Source organism: Gilbertella persicaria (genome assembly GCF_025201335.1).
Source record: "Gilbertella persicaria strain CBS 190.32 chromosome Unknown B0P05scaffold_32, whole genome shotgun sequence".
Taxonomy (NCBI): Eukaryota; Fungi; Mucoromycota; class Mucoromycetes; order Mucorales; family Choanephoraceae; genus Gilbertella; species Gilbertella persicaria.
The window spans coordinates 43754-62931 of record NW_026251993.1 but is presented as its reverse complement, the minus strand read 5'-3'; the positions used below and the strand labels follow the sequence as shown (position 1 = coordinate 62931).

Sequence of the window (19178 nt, the reverse complement as noted above, 5' to 3'; positions counted from 1 at the left end):
TGTCATACTTGTCTTGCGTACACAAAAGTACATACAAAAAAAAAAAGAACGCGCAAGCAAATCTCTCTTTCTTTTTCATTTATACAGTATGTCTCAAGACCAGAAGCAAGATAAAAACGACCAAGTCGAATCCATGGATATCGTCGAAGATGAAGACACGAAACAAAAGCGTCTTACAAAAGAAACCATCACAGGTACAAAGACATGCATCTTACTTGCGTTTACTGACTACAGGTTAGAATTGAAGCGTAACTTTTCCTTATTGGAACGTGCTGTGGAGACCATTGAATCTCGATTCACTACGCGTGTCTTGAGAACATTGCCTTCTATTAGACGCCGTTTGACTTCTGATATTCTTGCACAAGTGATCACAGACTATTATACTTCAAGTAAGTAGTTATGCAGTGAATCATGATATTCAACTATTGGACTAGATGATGCACAAAAGGCTGAATTGTTGCATATTTTAAATGAGGCAAGTCACTTTACAAGACGCGTCTTTCTTACTTATGTTGTTATAGACTGAGAAATCAACAGCAGATGAAGAATCAAAGAACAAAAATGGTGTTTTACCTGAAGTCGATGTGTATGTTCATTTGTTAGTATTGATCTATCTTTTGGACAAGAATGACATGGAAAAGGTAAGTCATACAGAGAAAACCGAAAAAAAAACTCTTATGTCTTTTTTAGGGCCTTGCATTGTCAACAAAAACTGTAGAAAAGTTATCTATTCTGAACCGTAGAACATTGGATCAAATCTCTGCTCGCGTCTACTTTTATCATGCTCGTTTCCATGAACTATCCAACAAATTGGCTGATATTCGACCGTAAGTAGATTGAACTTGGGGGGTTTTCTTTGGCTAATTCATCCATAGTGTTCAATTAGCAGCCCATAGAACAGCCACATTGAGACATGATGACGAATCGCAAGCAACCTTACTCAATTTACTATTGCGCAACTATTTCTACCACAACTTGTATGACCAGGCTGATAAGCTTGTTTCTAAGAGTACATTTCCTGAAAAAGCAGGCAATAACCAAGCTGCTCGTTATGCTTACTATTTGGGACGCATCAAGGCACTTCAATTAGACTATACGTCTGCTCATATGTATTTGACACAAGCTATTCGAAAAGCACCTCAGAACAATGTCACTGCTGGTTTCCAACAAACAGCCAATAAGTTTTTTATTGTTGTCCAGTTGTTGATGGGTGAAATTCCTGAAAGATCACTTTTTAGACAACCTATCTTAAAGAAAGCACTTGCACCTTATCTCGTTATCACACAAGGTAAAACTACATATATAGATCAGAACCGATTGAACTTACTATTCTAAAAGCTGTTCGTGTGGGTGATCTTAACAAATTTCAAGAAGGTTTGGCTCAATACGATGCTGTGTTTAAAAAGGACAAGACGTACACACTCATCCTTCGTCTGCGTCACAATGTGATCAAGACAGGTATTCGTATGATCAGTCTTTCTTATTCCAAGATCTCCCTTCGAGACATTTGTATCAAACTTCATCTGGACAGTGAAGAAGATGCTGAATTCATTGTGGCCAAGGCCATTCGTGATGGTGTGATTGATGCCACATTAGACCATGCTAAAGGGTTTATGAAGAGCAAAGAAATTGTGGATATCTACAGTACCAATGAACCTCAACATGCTTATCATCAACGTATCAATTTCTGCTTGAATCTTCATAATGAAGCTGTCAAGGCCATGCGTTTCCCTATGGACGCCCATCGAAAGGAATTAGCCAGTGCTGAAGAAGCCAGAGAAAGAGAAAGAGAACTCGCTCAGGAAATTGCAGAAGGTGAATTGGATGAAGATGATGATATGGGTGATTTTTAAATAATAAAGAAATGGCTTTTATTTCTTCTTTTTAATATACAAGCAACCAATGTCAAGATATGTACAGATTTGTTGAATGACACTTTTTGCTAAATCATAGTATTGATATGCAGCCAATACGAGATAGGTCTTGATCACTAAGCGGTGGCTAATGGGGATAAATCTAGCCATGAATGAGTTATGTGCTACTGTTGTCTTTACTTACTCTTCAACAAAATCTTGTAAATAGGCAAGAAGGCAGCCAGAGATCAACATGGCATTGACAGGCACATTCACATAAGGGAATTTGAGTTTAGATACATGGGCAGTAATCATCAGTCCAACCTGATGACCAAACAACAAGCCAAAAAAGACCATGAAAACAGCAAGGTGTTCAGTCACAAGATCAGGCCAGAGAGTTAACCATTGATAAGCCCAGAAACACATATTAAAGTAAGGAGCAAGGCCCAAAGTAGCCTTAAGAATAGAGCCATCTTTCTTTGATGTGTCCGTAGGGTGAATCTTGACTGAGATGACATTGATTAAACTATATAGGAATAGCGTTGGCTTCTAGGTTCCAAAAAAAGAAAATAGAGTACTTACGCAGATACCATATTGAATAAAGTGACAAGACCACCTATAACAATCAAGACATGGTTCAATTGAAGTGCACCCAATAGCTTGGTGTGTGAATTATAAGAGAAGTCAATAAAATCAAACACTTCATGTATACGAAGCATCCAGACAGCAGGACCAAAATAGCCCGAGATCAAATGAACACCACAGAGCATCAAGACACCTTCCACAGGACCACTAAAATAACCTAAGAACAAGACACCTGTGTGGTATTCTTCCCATGTAGAAAGATAAAAGTTACCTAAACTAGCAGTCAAAGAGGCGACAGTCCACCAACTTTGACCCAAATAAGTAGAAGAAGCCCAAGTCAAGACACCCAATGTTGTATTTAAAGCATCGCAACCTATCTAAATCAGTAACCAATAAGAGAGACACTGTACTATTTACCATGATCAAATAATTCACCCAATGGACCTGATGTTTGAGTTCTTCTTGCTTGTTTACCATCAATAGCATCCAAAGATTGGTAAATGAATAAACCAATACCAAATCTAAATCAAACTAAGATACATTGTGTTGTATTTGTTGACTTACGTTGTATAGACCCAGTTAGGACATTCACCTAGTTCATGCGTATAATAAAACATAGTAGCCACATTCAACACGACAGTCAAGAGACCCAGCAAGGTAATCATGTTTGGACTGAAAATAATCAATACAACTATCTATCTTCTTACTCTACTTACGCCATCCAAAGAGGGAACAATTTGACAAGATTATTCCAATAAGGTGCCAACACATATCGAGATACAAGGGATTTATCTACACCACTGTATTTATAGAGGTGTAGACCTTTTAGACTTTCTTCAGGAATATATTTGGTCATAATTACAAAAGAGAGAAGAAAAAGGAAAAGACGCGCGAAATGCGGTCATTGGTACTTTGTCGAGGGTGTCGGATTTACTTGAGCGGGGCTGATGTGTGCATTTCCTAGTTTGGATCTTTTTCTTTACTATGCGCCCCCCTTCCTTTTAAACATTTCATGGTGTTGTTGAACACTGCTGATAACACATCACTAAAGCAAACATTATTTGCTATTGCTTCTAGCATCATAAACTTTGTTTTAAAGTAGAAATGAAATGAGCCTATCTTACTAAAGTAATCATTTATACATTTTCATAATAAATCAGGCCTTATTACTCTGTGTTAGCAAGCCTTGTTCTTCTTATAGGCTGGGGGGGTTTTCAAAGCTATGAGCTTTTATGAATCTTGATGGCCTTGTCTTTTTCTAACGATAGAGTAATAATCAAGTCTTCTTTGCTTTCCTGTTGCTTCATTTTCTGTTACAGAAATATGAGATAAATACTCAAGAATTTACTTGTGCTCAATAATACAATTTGATTCACAAGCATTTGATAGATTACTGTGATAAATAATAAAAAAACCTGTTTTGTTTAAAAAAAAACTTGTTTATAAGAATTAGCATACTTCAAAACTTGTAGCCGTTGTAAACAAGGTAGTTTCAACACATACACTTGGCTTGCTTGGAGAAATAGAACTCTTCAACTCTTGTTTTCAAAGATGGATAGAGAGAAGATGATGCGTTGCTCGTATAGTATAGATCATTTAGCTTTTTATAAAAGGAATCAAGGGCAGTTCAAAAAGAAGATTAATACAGTATAGACAAATTCAGTTCGAGACAATCAATACAAGGAAAATGTGTCTCTAATTCTTCGTTGCGGTCTATAATGGTTTGTGAAGTCTCGAAGGACATGTCAACTTTGCTTGCATTTCTTTTTGTAACTGCGGAAATCTGATCTTTATTTGGGTATTGATGGCGTAAAGCATATGCTGGAGCAATTCAACATTGATGCCTGTAGACATTCAGTCATTTACTATGTTGCTTTCTCTTACAAGGATATTTAAGAACAATTGCTTAAAGTGGGACTGGATGATCTACAAATTAATTGGCTTATGTCATTTGGTCCTGTGAATCAAGTTACACTGCTAAATGAGCTGATACCAGTATTAGAGGTTTCTCATCGACAAGGTACTTAATTCAGAGAAGAACTTGCAGTCTTCAAGTAAGGTAAAGAGAGTGTGATGCTGTGGAAAGACAAAGATTGGGAAATGTTCAACTCTAGGCCAATGTGTCTTTTGTTGCTATGGTAAATATTCTTGAACTGAGCTCTAGATTTGACACAAGCCAAAATTAGCAAATACAGAACAAGAGTTTGAAGTTGAAATAGCTTGCTTCAGTGAAGAACAAAAATTCTTCTCCATCAAGATGACTTTCACAACTAAGGTAGAGTATGTAGCGTATGTCAAAACGTGTTCTCCAAATCCATAAAGTGGATGTTTCTATAATGTCCGTTACTAAGACGCTTATAAAGCTTGACCAAGCAAATGATTTCCTTATAGCATGAAACACATTGGTTGTTTATCAAGTTTTTTTTATAGTACAATGATGATGAAGTTAGTTTACACAAATGAGTTTCATGATTTAATGAGTATTTGTTTGTTTGTTTTATATGCACCTTAATTGTCAGAAGTAAGCATGAATTTTTGTATACTTGTGACGACTTTCAGTTTCTGGTATTTAATAAATCAGACACACATGTTGGAACACATTCAATCTATCTTATTTCTGAATTTAACACTATGACTAAACACGAAAGATCCAAATGTAAGTATTTGATTTTTTTGATACATTTTCTTTCTCTCTTTTTCTTTATAGTGATAACAGCTTATATTGATGCGAACAAATCTGGCAATAAGGTCTATTTTAGTGACTTTCTAACCGTTCATGCCGAAGAAGTTAAAAGGCTTTCAAAAAACTTGAAAAAAATTCGCAAACTTTGGACAAATGGTTTTATATTGATAGCAACTGAGAAGAAAGTTGAATATGTAAATCTTACAAAAGTTCTTAATGATGAGTTCGCTAACTTTGAGCCAAAACTATAGGATGTTGAAACAAATGTTGAATGGACAAGAGTTGAAAATGATATTGAAGCTTCTCTTAACAACTCGCCCCTGAACACCTCTGAAGGACAAGTAAGTCTGATTGAAATACTGTTAGCCTTTGAGAGCACTAATCATTTGGCTCAATAGACCAAGAAGTCAGGCCGTATAGTATACTTCAATCATGAAAATATAAGCTACGAAAGAATGACCGTAAGTAGAAGATCATTTCATGCTTATCAAATGTAATTAAAAACATTTTTTTTTTACTAGTGGGCAGTAGACAGTGACGACATGTCAGAAAAGTTAATGCTTTACCGAATGCAAACTATCAATGCTGCTAAAGACGCAAAAAAGCTTACAACCAACCAATTTTTGTCCGTATCTATTAGCAATATGTTGCAAATACTGACTTTCTCTTTTTAGAATTTTAAACTACATCATTAACTTTGATAGTGAGCTAACAATCATCAATGAATTGGGCATAGCATACAAAGCAAAACAAGTCAAGAAGCAGTTGCGTCGCAATCACGCAGTCAGTAGAAGCAGTAGCCAAATTATACTCTTATGTAATGAGTTATTGCAAGTAAGCTCTTAAACGATCAATTATTTATTTTTGTGTTGTTACTCATGTTTTGTAACTAAAAATTGACAGAAGGCAAAACTTCAAGAAAATGAAGAAGAAGAAGAAGAAGAAGACTTGATGGTTTTTCTGTTACTTGAAAAAATCAAAGCTAAAAAAGAAAAAGATGATGAAAAGCTGCTGTTTTTGTCCTTGTTCGAGCATTTTCAAAACATTATTAGTAACACCAGTATTACTACTGAGCAAAGCTACATTGACTCTACCCTGCTACCATTCTTTGAACACATCTTTAACAAGATAGCCCAAACTGAACACTTTGCCGCTAGAGGTCGCCTAGAGAAGCCCCCAAGTGATTTCGATCTTCTTCTGCCTCTTGGGCTATCAAAACCATCCTCGTCGTCCTCAACCTCGACAGCAACAACATCAGCAACAGCAACAGCAACAGCAACATCATCAGCAGCAAGCAAAAGAGATTTTTCTTCTTCGTCTTCTTCCTCTTATCGTTCCTGGCTAGCCCTTCTTCCAGACTATTTGGTCAAGGCTGTATTTACTGGTATCAAGTTTGATCTTCTCGCGGTTGAAGTCAAGAAGCCGAAGGCCAAATTCTCACAAATTGTAAATGATGAATCCAAGGTAGCTGTCTTGATGAAGCTGATGATCAATCGTCTTGTGCAAAACAGTATTCCTTCTCCTGTGGTCTGTGGTTTTGTAGATAATGGGGATTTTATCAAAACCTACAAGATGTCGCTTACCAGCAATGGAAGCTATAGCTTTGTTGAACTTGCCTGCTTCCCAAGCATCCGATGTCTGAATAGTTTGGCGTGTCTTCCAGTGATGATCGAGCATATGAATCAGCTGAAGGTAAAGCTTGAAACATGTTTAAAATAGCCTTCACTTACCTGCTTTTCATCCTTATTAGAACATCATCTGTGAAATGATAGAGGTGATAAGAATCACTTTGCTTGGTGAGAAATTACCCGGTCCCCTTTCTGTTCCTTCCGCAGTTCCTGTCGAATGGCTCAGACCTTCGTTTGAGTATCCCTATTTAGATACTTCAAATAAAAAGCGTAAATAAGCTCTTCCCTCCTTTTTTATATGTATATGTACTTTTGTTTCTGTTTTTCTCATTTGTAAACAAACATGTCTTATGTAAAATATATATTTTTATTTCCTCAAATGAACAGTGTACATCCTCTAACACAGATATTGTAAAACAATCAACAGGCTATACAGCCGCACAGAAACCAAATAAAAATTGCATGCTTTCCATCCTTGAACAAGTTCCCCCAAAGCATAATAGATAAGCACTGTAGACCGTGTAGAACAAAAGCTTAGGTTGTTTATTTAGCAAAAATGATATTTAATTAATCACAGCCTGGTATTGGTTGGTCAAGCGTGTAGTAGTATGTACGTAATGAAAAGATAGAATGGTATTCATATCTGTGTCAATATTTTACATACACGGGCTCATATCTGCCACTAATTCATCTCCCTTCTATTCTCTGCTCTTTCTTATAATCTAATGTCAATATCTCATGCTCTGCTTAAGTTCAAGAATTTAATTTCTACTCACAACGAAACTTTTTTCCCCTAATAAAGTGTATCACCCAAAGTAACGATGGCCGCATACACTTCTGCAATTCCGTGTTTCCAAATCACATTATTCTCATCACTCCCTTTTATTGATGTTAATTGAATCAATAAAGAACAATCATCTTTTAAACCTAGTTCTTTTTCTTTTTTGTGTACTGCATCAATGTCGACATAGAAAAATAGAAACAGGAACCGAACTTGCGAAAAGAAGGCTACATCAGATTGTATTTGCTTAGTTTGTCGAGATTCTAAACAGTTTTCTGTTGCCTACATTTTGCCACATGCCAATCCTTAATATCACTGTGGCATCTACAAAAGCTGGTATTTACTGATTTCAAACGTTTTTTGTGTCTTTCTGTCTTTTCTTTTGCTTAATAAATATGCAAAAAGTGAGTTCTTTGTACAATAAATTTTCTATTCAGTGTCATAAAGAAGCATTTTTCACCAACACTAAGCGTATAGTTGGTCGCCAAGATCGGTGAAAGAATGCTCAGTAAAGCTGGAGTGACTACGTCAGAGTTCAAGTCTTCGGACCCAATGTTACAGCGAAAACACTGTCATGCTGGGTGCAATCACGAGAAAGAATAAACACCATAAAGCATTTTTCACCAACACTAAGCGTATAGTTGGTCGCCAAGATCGGTGAAAGAATGCTTAGTAAAGCTGGAGTGACTACGTCAGAGTTCAAGTCTTCGGACCCAATGTTACAGCGAAAACACTGTCATGCTGGGTGCAATCACGAGAAAGAATAAACACCATAAAGCATTTTTCACCAACACTAAGCGTATAGTTGGTCGCCAAGATCGGTGAAAGAATGCTTAGTAAAGCTGGAGTGACTACGTCAGAGTTCAAGTCTTCGGACCCAATGTTACAGCGAAAACACTGTCATGCTGGGTGCAATCACGAGAAAGAATAAACACCATAAAGAAGCATTTTTCACCAACACTAAGCGTATAGTTGGTCGCCAAGATCGGTGAAAGAATGCTCAGTAAAGCTGGAGTGACTACGTCAGAGTTCATGAAATGATATCCGGAGTCTGGAATTTATTTTTGTAGTCACACATACTCGTAGAGGTGGAGCACAAAGCCACATAAATGAGGGCAGATAATTTGAGTTTAAAAATACGAGGAAGTAAAAGTCATCACAAATCTCCAGCGACTTTACTTTTTTAAGCTGTAGGAAGACAAGTTCGAAAAACGCTCTCCATTGCATCTCTTCAGCTCAAAATGAACGGGGTTTAAAGCGATATGGCAAGGAGATTTTGTTGAATTTATTGTATAAGAAAGATTGAAAAAGTATAAAAAAAGAACCAAATTACTGCTTACGCTTTTAATAAACAGCAATTATGTTGCTCACCACTCTTGACTGTTTGGGTTGCAAACGCTCAGCCGAATATCGAGGATTATCGATTTTGAGCATGGCTTGGTTGTCTGTAGCAGTTGCAATTTTTCGAACTGAGGTTTCGAAGGCACACTGATTTTATAGCATGCATGACCAACAAAGACATATAACTAAATACCATCTTCTCACATCTCTCTTTTTCCAATTATATCTGGATATAATTACCTTGAACGTCGATCATTACCATGAACGTCGATCATTACCAACTACTATATATACCTTTGTCTCAATTGCTTTGAAATTCTTTCTGTTGTTTTTTTTTCTTTTTTTAGAGCGTCTACTGGCGCCATCATTTCGATTCTTGCTTGTATGATGGTCAAGCTATACTCGACGAAGCCATAAAAATAATATGATAATTATCCACTTTCAAATCTTTTTACATTCTGCCTTTTCGAGGCAAGCCACTGCTTCTCATAGTTGTTCTCCTTCATTATATCCCCTTTCGATGAGCTTACTTCAATGAATTTTTATTTACACAAGAAAGGATTCATGGGATACCTGACCAGCCACTCTAACTTCTCGCTGTTTTTTGTTCTGCTAAGTTAGACATTCAGCACCACTTTCCATCTTACACGTCGATACGTGCAAAAAAGTGAACATCTTCAGACATGATGTGTTTTGTTTTGAGATATATCAATGATTTTACTATATCGAAGATTTTTGTAAGCTACGAGCTTTTTTCAAGGCGAAACAAAACAAATCTCTGCATGAGGAAGGAGACTTTGAACCTATGCAAGCTTTAGTGAATCTTTTTGAAAAAAAATTGTACTTCCAGTAAAAAGAGCCTACGCATAAAGCATTCTTTACGTTCATTATATAAAAGTTTTTATCCTCTTCTTCTTCAAGGGGATATTGAGTGATGTCCCTGAAAACTCTTTTTATCTATTATTCTCCGCATGACCATAAGCATTTCGAACAAACTGCCTTGTCTTAAAGTTTTTTTTTAGATGAAGATTTTTTTGTTGTTGAAAGAAATCTAAGATAGCGAGAAAGATCTAAAGGTATAATTTAGGAATGACATAAATTGCCTTACGTCTTTTTTTATTACTTTTTATTAATTCAAAGCCTCTTTGATGTGTTTATGAGCTGAGTCTTGATTGGATGGATGTTCTTCCAGACACAAGATTGGCTTAAAACACTGGAGATTTGTCATGGATAATGTAGCTTTTGATGCCTACTCCACTCTACAACAAACACGTACTGCTTTACAACTGCTTGCAGATGAAAAGCAAGTACACACAAGACTGTAATTCTTCTCGTATTTTTTTCCCACTAATAACAGTGGCATATCTTTTATTTTATTCTGCTTAGTTTGCTTTCAGCATAATTGTATAATATAGTTCAGTATGAATTGCGCCCGCCTCTTGAGTGCCATTAGGGTAACTTTACGCGGAGCAATAATAAAAATCTTTTAAAAAAAAAAAAAAAAAAAAAAAAAAAAAAAAAGATTGGCTTAAATTGCAAATATCATTGTTTGATAAATAACTTTGACCGATTTAACGGAATTGAATGCATCATTTCAGTTGCTCACATTGTATACCAATAATACAGCAATCTGTTTTCGTTTACGGGAACTACCAAGTAAATGCTTCTACATATTATAGGCACAGGAAGATACAACATTTCGTAGTAAGAAACAGTACTGTTTCACTATAAAATGATGTATGTTTTAATTAGCCTTGTAAAACACAAACAGCAATGACTAATAAAATACTAAGAGAATTTTTGTTGTATTAACTATTATTTGATACTGTCTACTTGAACTTAATTGAATACATGAGAAACACTTTTCATAAAATAGAAAGAGAGAAACCATGGTTTGATGATGACTAAGAATGATAATACTTCTCTTTACCTTTACCTCCGGTATTTCGGGCCTTGCAAGGACACAAAAGATACAGAGGATAAACATACGTTCCGTATGATTCAAATGGCGAAACACGTTTACATTATTTTCTTGACGTATATGACTGTGAGAAATATGTGTACCTATATCTAAAATAATCTGATATGATCAAACCCTAGAGATTTACAATAATTGTATCGTTTCATTGGCTCATTCGATTTGATTCATTACTACTCTCATCTTTTTTTTTTCTGTTTCACACTGTCCTTTTTGAAGCATCAATACATTAAATGGGTCTTTTTTTTTTTATTAAGCAAATAAAAATATGAGTTTATCAACAAAAAAAAGAACATTATTCTATTTGTATTAAAAAGAGTTGAACATGTCGAAAGAACCAGGTGTGAGTTTAACTTGAGAGATGGACGTAAAAGTAAGCCTTTGTGAGAATAAAATGCTTAGCATGATTTACTCGAGACAGTGCTTTCTTTTAGTATTGAATAAAAGTAGTTGAAGCACTATTGTATATGAATGTAGTCGTTTTTATTGAATGTAACGACATTTCTTTTTCTCTTTTTGCGCAAATGCTTCTAGAAATTATGCACACCTTGTTTTTAAATTTCAGAATATGATAAATAATTTTCCCAGTTGCGAATTTTTCTTGTAAGATTGCCATATTTGTACAACACCTTCCTAATAAAGAACTTCCAATGGACTTGTGTCACTGGAAAGATTAGCTGCTTTAAAACGGTTATATATAGAAAGGGAAGATTCTTTCTCTTTATCTTTCTCTTTCTTTTTTCATTTTCAATATATGTAAATCAATTTTACATATTCCTTAAACAACCTTCTATCTCCAACCGCATTTATCTCTTTTTTCTCTTTTGCTTTCCATAATATTTAAAGACGAAGGCTACGACAAACGTAGTCCAAGAAACAACAAAAAAATGATGAACAGTTTGATAGGTGCAAGAAACAACCACCTCGACTTTAACATTTTGTTTTATCCTCAATATCAGGATGAGCGTGGCCAAGTTGTATGTTATCCCGGCTCTGTATTTGAAGGCATTGTACAAGTCAAAGTAGGCGTTCCCATACCTGTTCACCACATCAAACTAGTATTTAAAGCATCTGGTAAGCTATTGCCTGCATCTTTTTTTTTTGTATCTAACATCCATAGAACGAGTCAACTATGATGCTATGGGCTGGGAAAAGTCTAAATTGACAGACGATCGACTATTCGCAGTACGCACTGTTTTGTGGGGATTACCAACAGGTATCGACATCCCCGTGAGCGCATGGCCTGTTTTAGAAGCAGGAGAACATACGTTTCCTTTTGTGTGTCAAATGCCAGTGATCAACTTCCCACCGACGTTCCACCATCACTTGATTGCGACAGCCTTCAACATGATTGTGTCTTTAGAAAAGGCAAACGAACCCTCACCTATTTTGTCCAAGCCATTTCCAGTCTATTTCCAACCTATCATTGAGACTGTTCCGATAAAAAACTTGCATGCTTTCACAGAAGAAACAAAGTTAACAAACCATATCACAGCACATGTCTCTGTGCCTCGCTTAGCTTACAACATCAACGATAAAAACCAATCTATTCTGGTCACAGCCAACTTTCAATCTGACCTTAGAGACGAACAAAGCTTAAACATGTCTCAACTACGTGTTTATATCAAGCGATATTACAATATCAATTACAAGACGTTTTCAAGAAACGAAGCCACCATAATCACACATTATGATCATCCTAAACTTCCTTCTTCTTGTCCTAGTACAGTGACCATGAAGCTAAGCTTACCTGCCAATCCCACGGAATTACCTGCCACTTTAACTTATTCGCCTCACCTGACTGTTGAATACAAACTGGTCGTGGTTGCTAAAGTCCGTCATGGTCCTATTCATGTCAAGAAAAAGCTGTTTGATATGCCCATCATGTTTGGCACATTACCAGCGGGTACAAGAGCACCTCGGCAATTGGAACCTTATTCGGCAATTGTTGAAAACCGATCTACTATAAATTCAAAGCCTCAGTTTATTCGACCTGAACCAAGGGGTCAAGGTGAAGAGGAATTTTTGCCTCCTTACGATAGCGATAGTGTTCCACCAGCTTATAATAACCTGATTAACGGTAGTCTCAGGACGGCTTCCTCACCAAGTTTGCGAATTCAAATTTGTTAGTTTTTATTTATATACACGTCGATACCAACCACTTTAGTTTATTATGGCCTTCTGTAAATAATCAATAATAAACTTTTGATATTATATAAAGAAAGGTCCTAATGGTTCATTTAGTGTTTTTCCTTATTGGGAATAGTGATGTTGATAAAGAATACAACCCATGATAAGGTGTGAGTATGTCTGTAAGCAAATGAAATCCGAGAAAACTCTGTGTCATTCTGTGTCTATAAAAATGCGGGGAAGAAATTTAGGAATGTTTCAGCAAAAAGAAAAAAAGGAAGAAGAGCTGCATAAAATCTATAATTACCTAAATCAAGCAGCAGTCAAGTACTCTGTATAAAGCAGATATGATAGTAGTATCTCTTTAGAGAAAATCACAACAATTTATTAACAAACCATTTCGGTGCGGAGCCTAAATATTTCCCATCAATGCAATCTTCATTTCAAGCGTCTTGTTTTCTCTATTCTAAAAAAAAGTTTATGACTACTTTACTTTGGTAACAAGACTATTTGCGTCTTTTTTTTTTCTTCTCTCTTCTAAGCATATCAAATCTATTCTAGCCTAATACTACATATTTTTAGTCAGAAAAGAAAAATGCTCTATTGAAGCCCTCTCGTTGGGTTAAATTGAAGTAGCGAATACAAAAACGCGAAAACGCGAATGAGTCCTTTATTCGGCAGTCGCGCTTTGTGACAGCAAAAAGAAAAAAAAAATAACTCCTCTCAATAGAATATTATTTTGTTTTTCTTCTTGTTTATCGTATTTTATCAAGCATGTCTGAACCACAAGAAGTAACATTATGGCTTTTCTCAATTTCTCTTCTCACACTTCTTTATAGGATATGGTTATTGATCAACAAGATCATCTTAAACAAGAAGCTGTATGTTTTTATGCGTAAAAATGCAATGTGATTGTTTACCCTTAAATTAGGCTTCACCTGCTGTAGTAGACGATAACGCGTCTCAGATGGATTCTGTACGTCGTATGCTTATGAAAAAGAATGAAATACTAACATATATTTGCAGGATATGGATTCTTCACGAATGACTTCAAAAGAATCTACACCACTTCATACATTCAAAGAACCCTCTGCTGTATGTCACTGACGCGTATCTACTTATTTTCTAACTGACACGACATAGTACGAAACACAAATCAAACGTTATCGATATCTTTTAGATCAAACTGAATTGTTTGCCCATTTTTTGAATTTGAAAGATGTTAAAGATGATGCCATGAAAGCAGTTTTGAAAGAAAAAGAATTACAAAAATTGAATTCTGACGATGGGTAATTACACTAAAGAAAGAAAGAAAAAGGACTCAACATCAATGACAATGATAGATCAAGACGTAGAAGAAAGACAGAAAAAGAAGAAGATGAAGAAATTCTAAATGATGAACAAAGAGAGAATGAAGACGAGATGACTGTCTTTACTCAATCCCCTTCTTGTAAGTATGAAAAAGTGTCGATTCATATTAATTTTTCCAAAAAAAAGACGTCACAGGAGGCACACTTCGAGAATACCAAATTCAAGGTCTGAATTGGATGATTTCATTATTTGAAAATGGTATCAATGGTATTCTTGCTGATGAAATGGGCCTTGGTAAAACATTACAGACAATTTCATTTTTGGGTTATTTGAAGCATGTGAGAGGCATTAAGGGTCCTCATTTGGTTGTTGTGCCTAAATCCACATTACACAATTGGCTAAATGAATTCAAGAAATGGGTGCCTGATTTCGATGCCTTTGTCTTTCATGGTGATAAAGACACGCGTGTAAGTTCTTGATTCTGATGTGTAACTCTATTTACATGAAATAGGCACAATTGATCAAAGATCGTATTCAGCCTGGTAAATTCGAAATCTGTATTACTTCTTATGAAATCTGTTTATTGGAAAAATCACAGTTTAAAAAAGTCAAATGGCAATATATTATCATTGATGAAGCTCACCGTATCAAAAACGAAAATTCAATGCTTTCTCAGCTTGTTCGTATTCTTCAGTCCAGAAACAGACTCTTGATTACCGGTACACCACTTCAGAACAACTTGCATGAATTATGGGCCCTGCTCAACTTTTTATTGCCTGATGTCTTTAGTTCATCTGAAGTGTTTGACGAATGGTTTGAAAAGCAAGGTGGTGATCAAAAGAAAGTGGTTGAACAATTACATAAGGTGCTAAGGCCTTTCTTGTTGCGTCGTATTAAGTCAGATGTTGAAAAGTCCTTGTTACCCAAGAAGGAAATCAATGTCTATGTTCGTATGACACCTATGCAGAGACAATGGTACCAAAAGATCTTGGAAAAGGACATTGACGCCATTAATGGTGTGGGTGTCAATAAGCGTGAAGGAAAGACACGTTTGCTGAATATTGTCATGCAGCTTAGAAAGTGTTGTAACCATCCTTACCTCTTTGACGGTGCTGAACCTGGCCCACCTTTTACAACAGATCAGCATTTGGTAGACAATGCTGGCAAAATGGTTGTCCTTGACAAGTTGCTCAAGAAATGCAAAGCTCAAGGATCCCGTGTCTTGTTGTTTAGTCAAATGAGTCGTGTGCTTGATATTTTAGAAGATTATTGTTGGTGGAAAGATTACCAGTATTGTCGTATTGATGGTCAAACAAGTCAAGAAGAGCGTATTGATGCCATTGATGAGTATAATAAGCCTGGAAGTGAGAAATTCATCTTTTTGTTGACTACCCGTGCTGGTGGTCTTGGTATCAACTTGACCACGGCTGATGTAGTTGTCTTGTATGACAGTGATTGGAACCCTCAAGTAGATTTACAAGCCATGGACCGTGCACATCGTATTGGACAAACAAAGCAAGTCTATGTCTTCCGTTTTGTGACTGAGAATGCCATTGAAGAAAAAGTCCTTGAACGCGCTGCTCAAAAGCTTCGTTTGGATCAACTAGTCATTCAACAAGGCCGTATGAATGTGGGTCAAAAGTCAAAGGCAGCCTCAAAAGAAGACTTGCTTACCATGATTCAACACGGTGCTGAAAACATCTTTAAGGATTCAGATGCCAATGATGACACAACAGACGATATTGATGAAATTTTGCGTATCGGTGAAGAAAAGACAGCTGAATTGAACAACAAGTACTCTAATCTCAATATTGATGATCTCAAGAACTTTTCTTCAGAAAGTGCTTATCAATGGGATGGCGAAGACTGGAGTCATAAACGTAAGGCTGAAAGTGTCGGTCTTTCTTGGCTAGGTCCTGCTAAGAGAGAGAGAAAGGCTAATTATGCCGTGGATGACTATTACAAAGAAGCCTTACGTACAAGTACTCGTACACCTTCTACAAAAGCACCTCGTCCCAAGAAATACAATATTGAAGATTTCCAATTCTTCCCTGCTCGTCTGGCTGAATTAAATGAACGCGATACGCTTTATTTGAGAAAATCATTAGGCTACAAGATTCCTCCTGTGGCACTTGAAGAAGGTGCTACTGACAAGGAAATCAAACAATTGGAACAAGAACGAGAAGAAGAACAAAACAAGATTGATTCAGCTGAACCCTTGACAGAAAAAGAAGAAGAGGAGCGAAAAGAACTGTTCACAAAGGGCTTTTCTAACTGGAGCAAAAAAGATTTTGCTATTTTCATCAATGCCTGTGCTAAATATGGACGCAAAGACTTGGAATCTATCACATCAGAATTAGAAGGCAAGACATTAGATGAAGTGAAAAAGTATTCCAAAGCCTTTTGGTCTCGTTACAAAGAAATTGCTGATTATGAGAGACACATCTCAAAGATTGAAAAGGGTGAAAGTGAATTAGAAAAACAAGCTGATATCCAAGGTCAATTGACAGAGAAAGTGCAACGTCACCGTGTTCCTCTTCAACAACTTAAGATTCACTACACTCAACCTACCAAAGGCAAAAACTATACAGAAGAAGAAGATCGTTTCCTTGTTGTGATGCTTGAAAAGTACGGTTATGGTACAGAAAATGTCTATGATAATATTCGTCGTGAAATCAAACAATCTCCTCTTTTCCGATTTGACTGGTTCCTCAAGTCCAGAACTTCTCAAGAAGTGGCCAGACGCTGTAATACCTTGATCAGTTTAATTCAGAAAGAAAATGCAGAATTCGAAGAACCTGAAGAGAAAAAGGTAAGCCAAAGAAAAAGGGAGAAATTCTTGTGAATTGACACAATAAATAGCCTCAAGTAAAGAGTCGAGGTGGAAGATCCAAGTCAAGTACACCCGTTGCTACTACTTCAAATCAAAAGTCAAAACGTCGTTAGATATTTATAAATAAATTTTTTTTTACTGAGTTGCACAAAAGAAAAATGTCAAAAAACTTTTTTTGTATCTTTTATTCTTACTAGATCTACCATGTCTGATCAAGCCAGTGCCAGTAGTAATGTCAATACAGTTCAGCGTCAACTTATTGCTATTTTCGATCCCGAGAATCTCGCCAAGGACAATTTCTTTCGTGAACTTGTGGAAAGAGATCCTGAGCACTGTAAGATCTTTACTATCAAGATCTAGATCCACTCATTCTTTTTTATTTTAGGGGTCCCTCTTAAGAAACTCGGTATGATCAAGCGTTTTAAGGAAATCATCGGAGGTGATCTCTCCTTGTTTGAACAAGCAGCTGCTCTCTCTCCTGCCGACTTTGAACTTAATGAAGCCAAGACACACTTACGTTGTATCACAAAGCCAGAGGAAAAGAAGCCTGTTGTAAACGATAACCATGAAGACAACAAGGCTGCTAGAGAAGAAAAAAGAATGGCTCAAAAAAAAGAAGTGATGCTTAGCTTTTTCGAGACACAAAACAAGCGTTCCATTTATGCTGTAAGTTAACATAGCCATCCTATATATATATATATTAACATATTCAGTAGAAAGGCTTCTCTACAGAATCAGAGGAAGAACCTTCAGAGCCTGAATTGAAAGCATTCTATGGTAACTATGGCCGTGTGCTTTCTGTACGTCTTCGTCGTGAAGACAATAAGCGCGACGGTGCTTTCAAAGGTAGTATCTTTGTTGAGTTTGAAACTCCAGAAATTGCTCAAAAAGTGGTTGAAGAAGCCACTGAATTCAAGACCTATAGCCTTACCAACATGATTAAGGCTGATTATGTAGAAATGAAGCGTGTAGAGAAATTCAGTGGTCAGGATCAAGAATTTGTCTTGAGAAACCTCACTCACCGTCACTTGGTTGAATATTCAAATGCCAAAAACTATGGCTTCAAAGACATTAAGGAACTTGTGAAGGCAGTTCATCCTCATGTAGGTCGTTTAGAGCCGATTGACGGAAGTAAGACAGGCTGCGGTGTCGTGGAGTTGTTCAAGATTACGCCTGAAGAATTCTTAGCCAAATTACCTGAACAAAAGATTGAAGAGATTCAATTCTTTTTAGTCAGTGCTTCTGCTCGTGCTCATTTTAACAAGGTGCAAAAGGATGCTCAAAAGAAGGGCCATGGTGGTAGAGGTGGTGGCCGTGGCGGTCGTGGTGGCAGCCGTGGTGGACGTGGTGGTAATCGTGGTAACGGTGACAAAAAGAGAGGCAATGATAACCCAAACAACATTGAAGTCAGCTCAAAGCGTGCTCGTACCGTCGTCGAAGTCAAGGCAAGCACACCTATTGAAGTAAAGACTAGTACCCCCAAATAAGCATGATCGTGTACAATAGAACAATAAACATTTGCATACTTAAAAACTGTTTGTTTTAATTGAACAAAATCATCAAGCTAACTTGATTTTTTATGCTTCGCATATTGTTTGGCTGTTCATCATGCATAAAGAGTCTACAAAGTATGTGGAACAGGAAATGCTTGACCATCAAAATAGGCCTTTAGCTTGACTTTGGACAAATTGACTCATTCTTTTTGTTCCATTCTTGTAAGTCTTGTGAAAGTATTTTAACCTTGCCTTTCGGGTCTATGAACAAATTATTGTTGTATTAGATTCTTTAGCGCTCTTCTTTTGTCAGTAGAAATAGACTTCACTACTTGACAACAGGAAGCAAAGAAAGATTAATTTGCTCTACTGTTTAGTCTATTGGATAGATATATTGTTTGCTTAAATTGCGTAAAAGACATTTGTTTAGACAAAGGCTTTTTTTTTTTCATTACAAGCATTTTGTCCTCTCCTGAAGCGGCTGCTTTTTGCGTCAAAAGGGACACAATTAAACTAGACTTGGTTATTATTGATTAATCACATTCATAATAATGAGTAATCG

General features: G+C 36.4%; 5 protein-coding genes across 5 annotated transcripts; 4 read left to right on the top strand and 1 right to left on the bottom strand.

Moving 5' to 3' along the window:
• Nucleotides 1–68: 68 nt before the first annotated feature.
• Nucleotides 69–1865, top strand: B0P05DRAFT_550133 (proteasome regulatory subunit C-terminal-domain-containing protein). Its single transcript, XM_051579208.1, has 7 exons — nucleotides 69–194; nucleotides 240–389; nucleotides 435–475; nucleotides 522–641; nucleotides 691–827; nucleotides 876–1288; nucleotides 1339–1865. Exons 1-7 carry the CDS (start codon nucleotides 89–91, stop codon nucleotides 1851–1853), a joined length of 1482 nt encoding a protein of 493 aa, XP_051432764.1. The 5' UTR covers nucleotides 69–88; the 3' UTR covers nucleotides 1854–1865.
• A 189-nt stretch (nucleotides 1866–2054) lies between these two features.
• B0P05DRAFT_580422 (uncharacterized protein) lies at nucleotides 2055–3103 on the bottom strand (the record flags this gene model as incomplete). Its single annotated transcript, XM_051582018.1, has 4 exons — nucleotides 2055–2379; nucleotides 2436–2811; nucleotides 2856–2959; nucleotides 3003–3103. 4 exons carry the CDS (start codon nucleotides 3101–3103, stop codon nucleotides 2055–2057), a joined length of 906 nt encoding a protein of 301 aa, XP_051432763.1.
• Nucleotides 3104–5069: 1966 nt separating this feature from the next.
• B0P05DRAFT_573276 (uncharacterized protein) lies at nucleotides 5070–7027 on the top strand (the record flags this gene model as incomplete). Its single annotated transcript, XM_051581498.1, has 8 exons — nucleotides 5070–5094; nucleotides 5146–5315; nucleotides 5373–5462; nucleotides 5520–5582; nucleotides 5643–5746; nucleotides 5796–5955; nucleotides 6025–6813; nucleotides 6872–7027. The coding sequence occupies 8 exons, from the start codon at nucleotides 5070–5072 to the stop codon at nucleotides 7025–7027; spliced, it is 1557 nt and encodes a 518-aa protein (XP_051432762.1).
• Nucleotides 7028–11736: 4709 nt separating this feature from the next.
• B0P05DRAFT_580421 (uncharacterized protein) lies at nucleotides 11737–12979 on the top strand (the record flags this gene model as incomplete). The annotated part of the gene is made up of 2 exons (XM_051582017.1): nucleotides 11737–11923; nucleotides 11970–12979. 2 exons carry the CDS (start codon nucleotides 11737–11739, stop codon nucleotides 12977–12979), a joined length of 1197 nt encoding a protein of 398 aa, XP_051432761.1.
• Nucleotides 12980–14008: 1029 nt separating this feature from the next.
• Nucleotides 14009–18610, top strand: B0P05DRAFT_474411 (SNF2 family N-terminal domain-containing protein; the record flags this gene model as incomplete). The annotated part of the gene is made up of 8 exons (XM_051574789.1): nucleotides 14009–14074; nucleotides 14123–14268; nucleotides 14323–14429; nucleotides 14477–14757; nucleotides 14802–17131; nucleotides 17354–17457; nucleotides 17509–17789; nucleotides 17840–18610. The coding sequence occupies 8 exons, from the start codon at nucleotides 14009–14011 to the stop codon at nucleotides 18608–18610; spliced, it is 4086 nt and encodes a 1361-aa protein (XP_051432760.1).
• Between the last annotated feature and the right edge of the window lie 568 nt (nucleotides 18611–19178).

Excerpts from the sequence above, each read along its gene's own strand:
- B0P05DRAFT_550133 (XM_051579208.1), top strand. The coding sequence starts at position 89 with ATGTCTCAAGACCAGAAGCAAGATAAAAACGACCAAGTCGAATCCATG. Across the intron at positions 195-239 it reads TACAAAAGAAACCATCACAG|AATTGAAGCGTAACTTTTCC; the intron begins GTACAAAGACAT and ends ACTACAGGTTAG. Across the intron at positions 476-521 it reads TGTTGCATATTTTAAATGAG|ACTGAGAAATCAACAGCAGA; the intron begins GCAAGTCACTTT and ends ATGTTGTTATAG.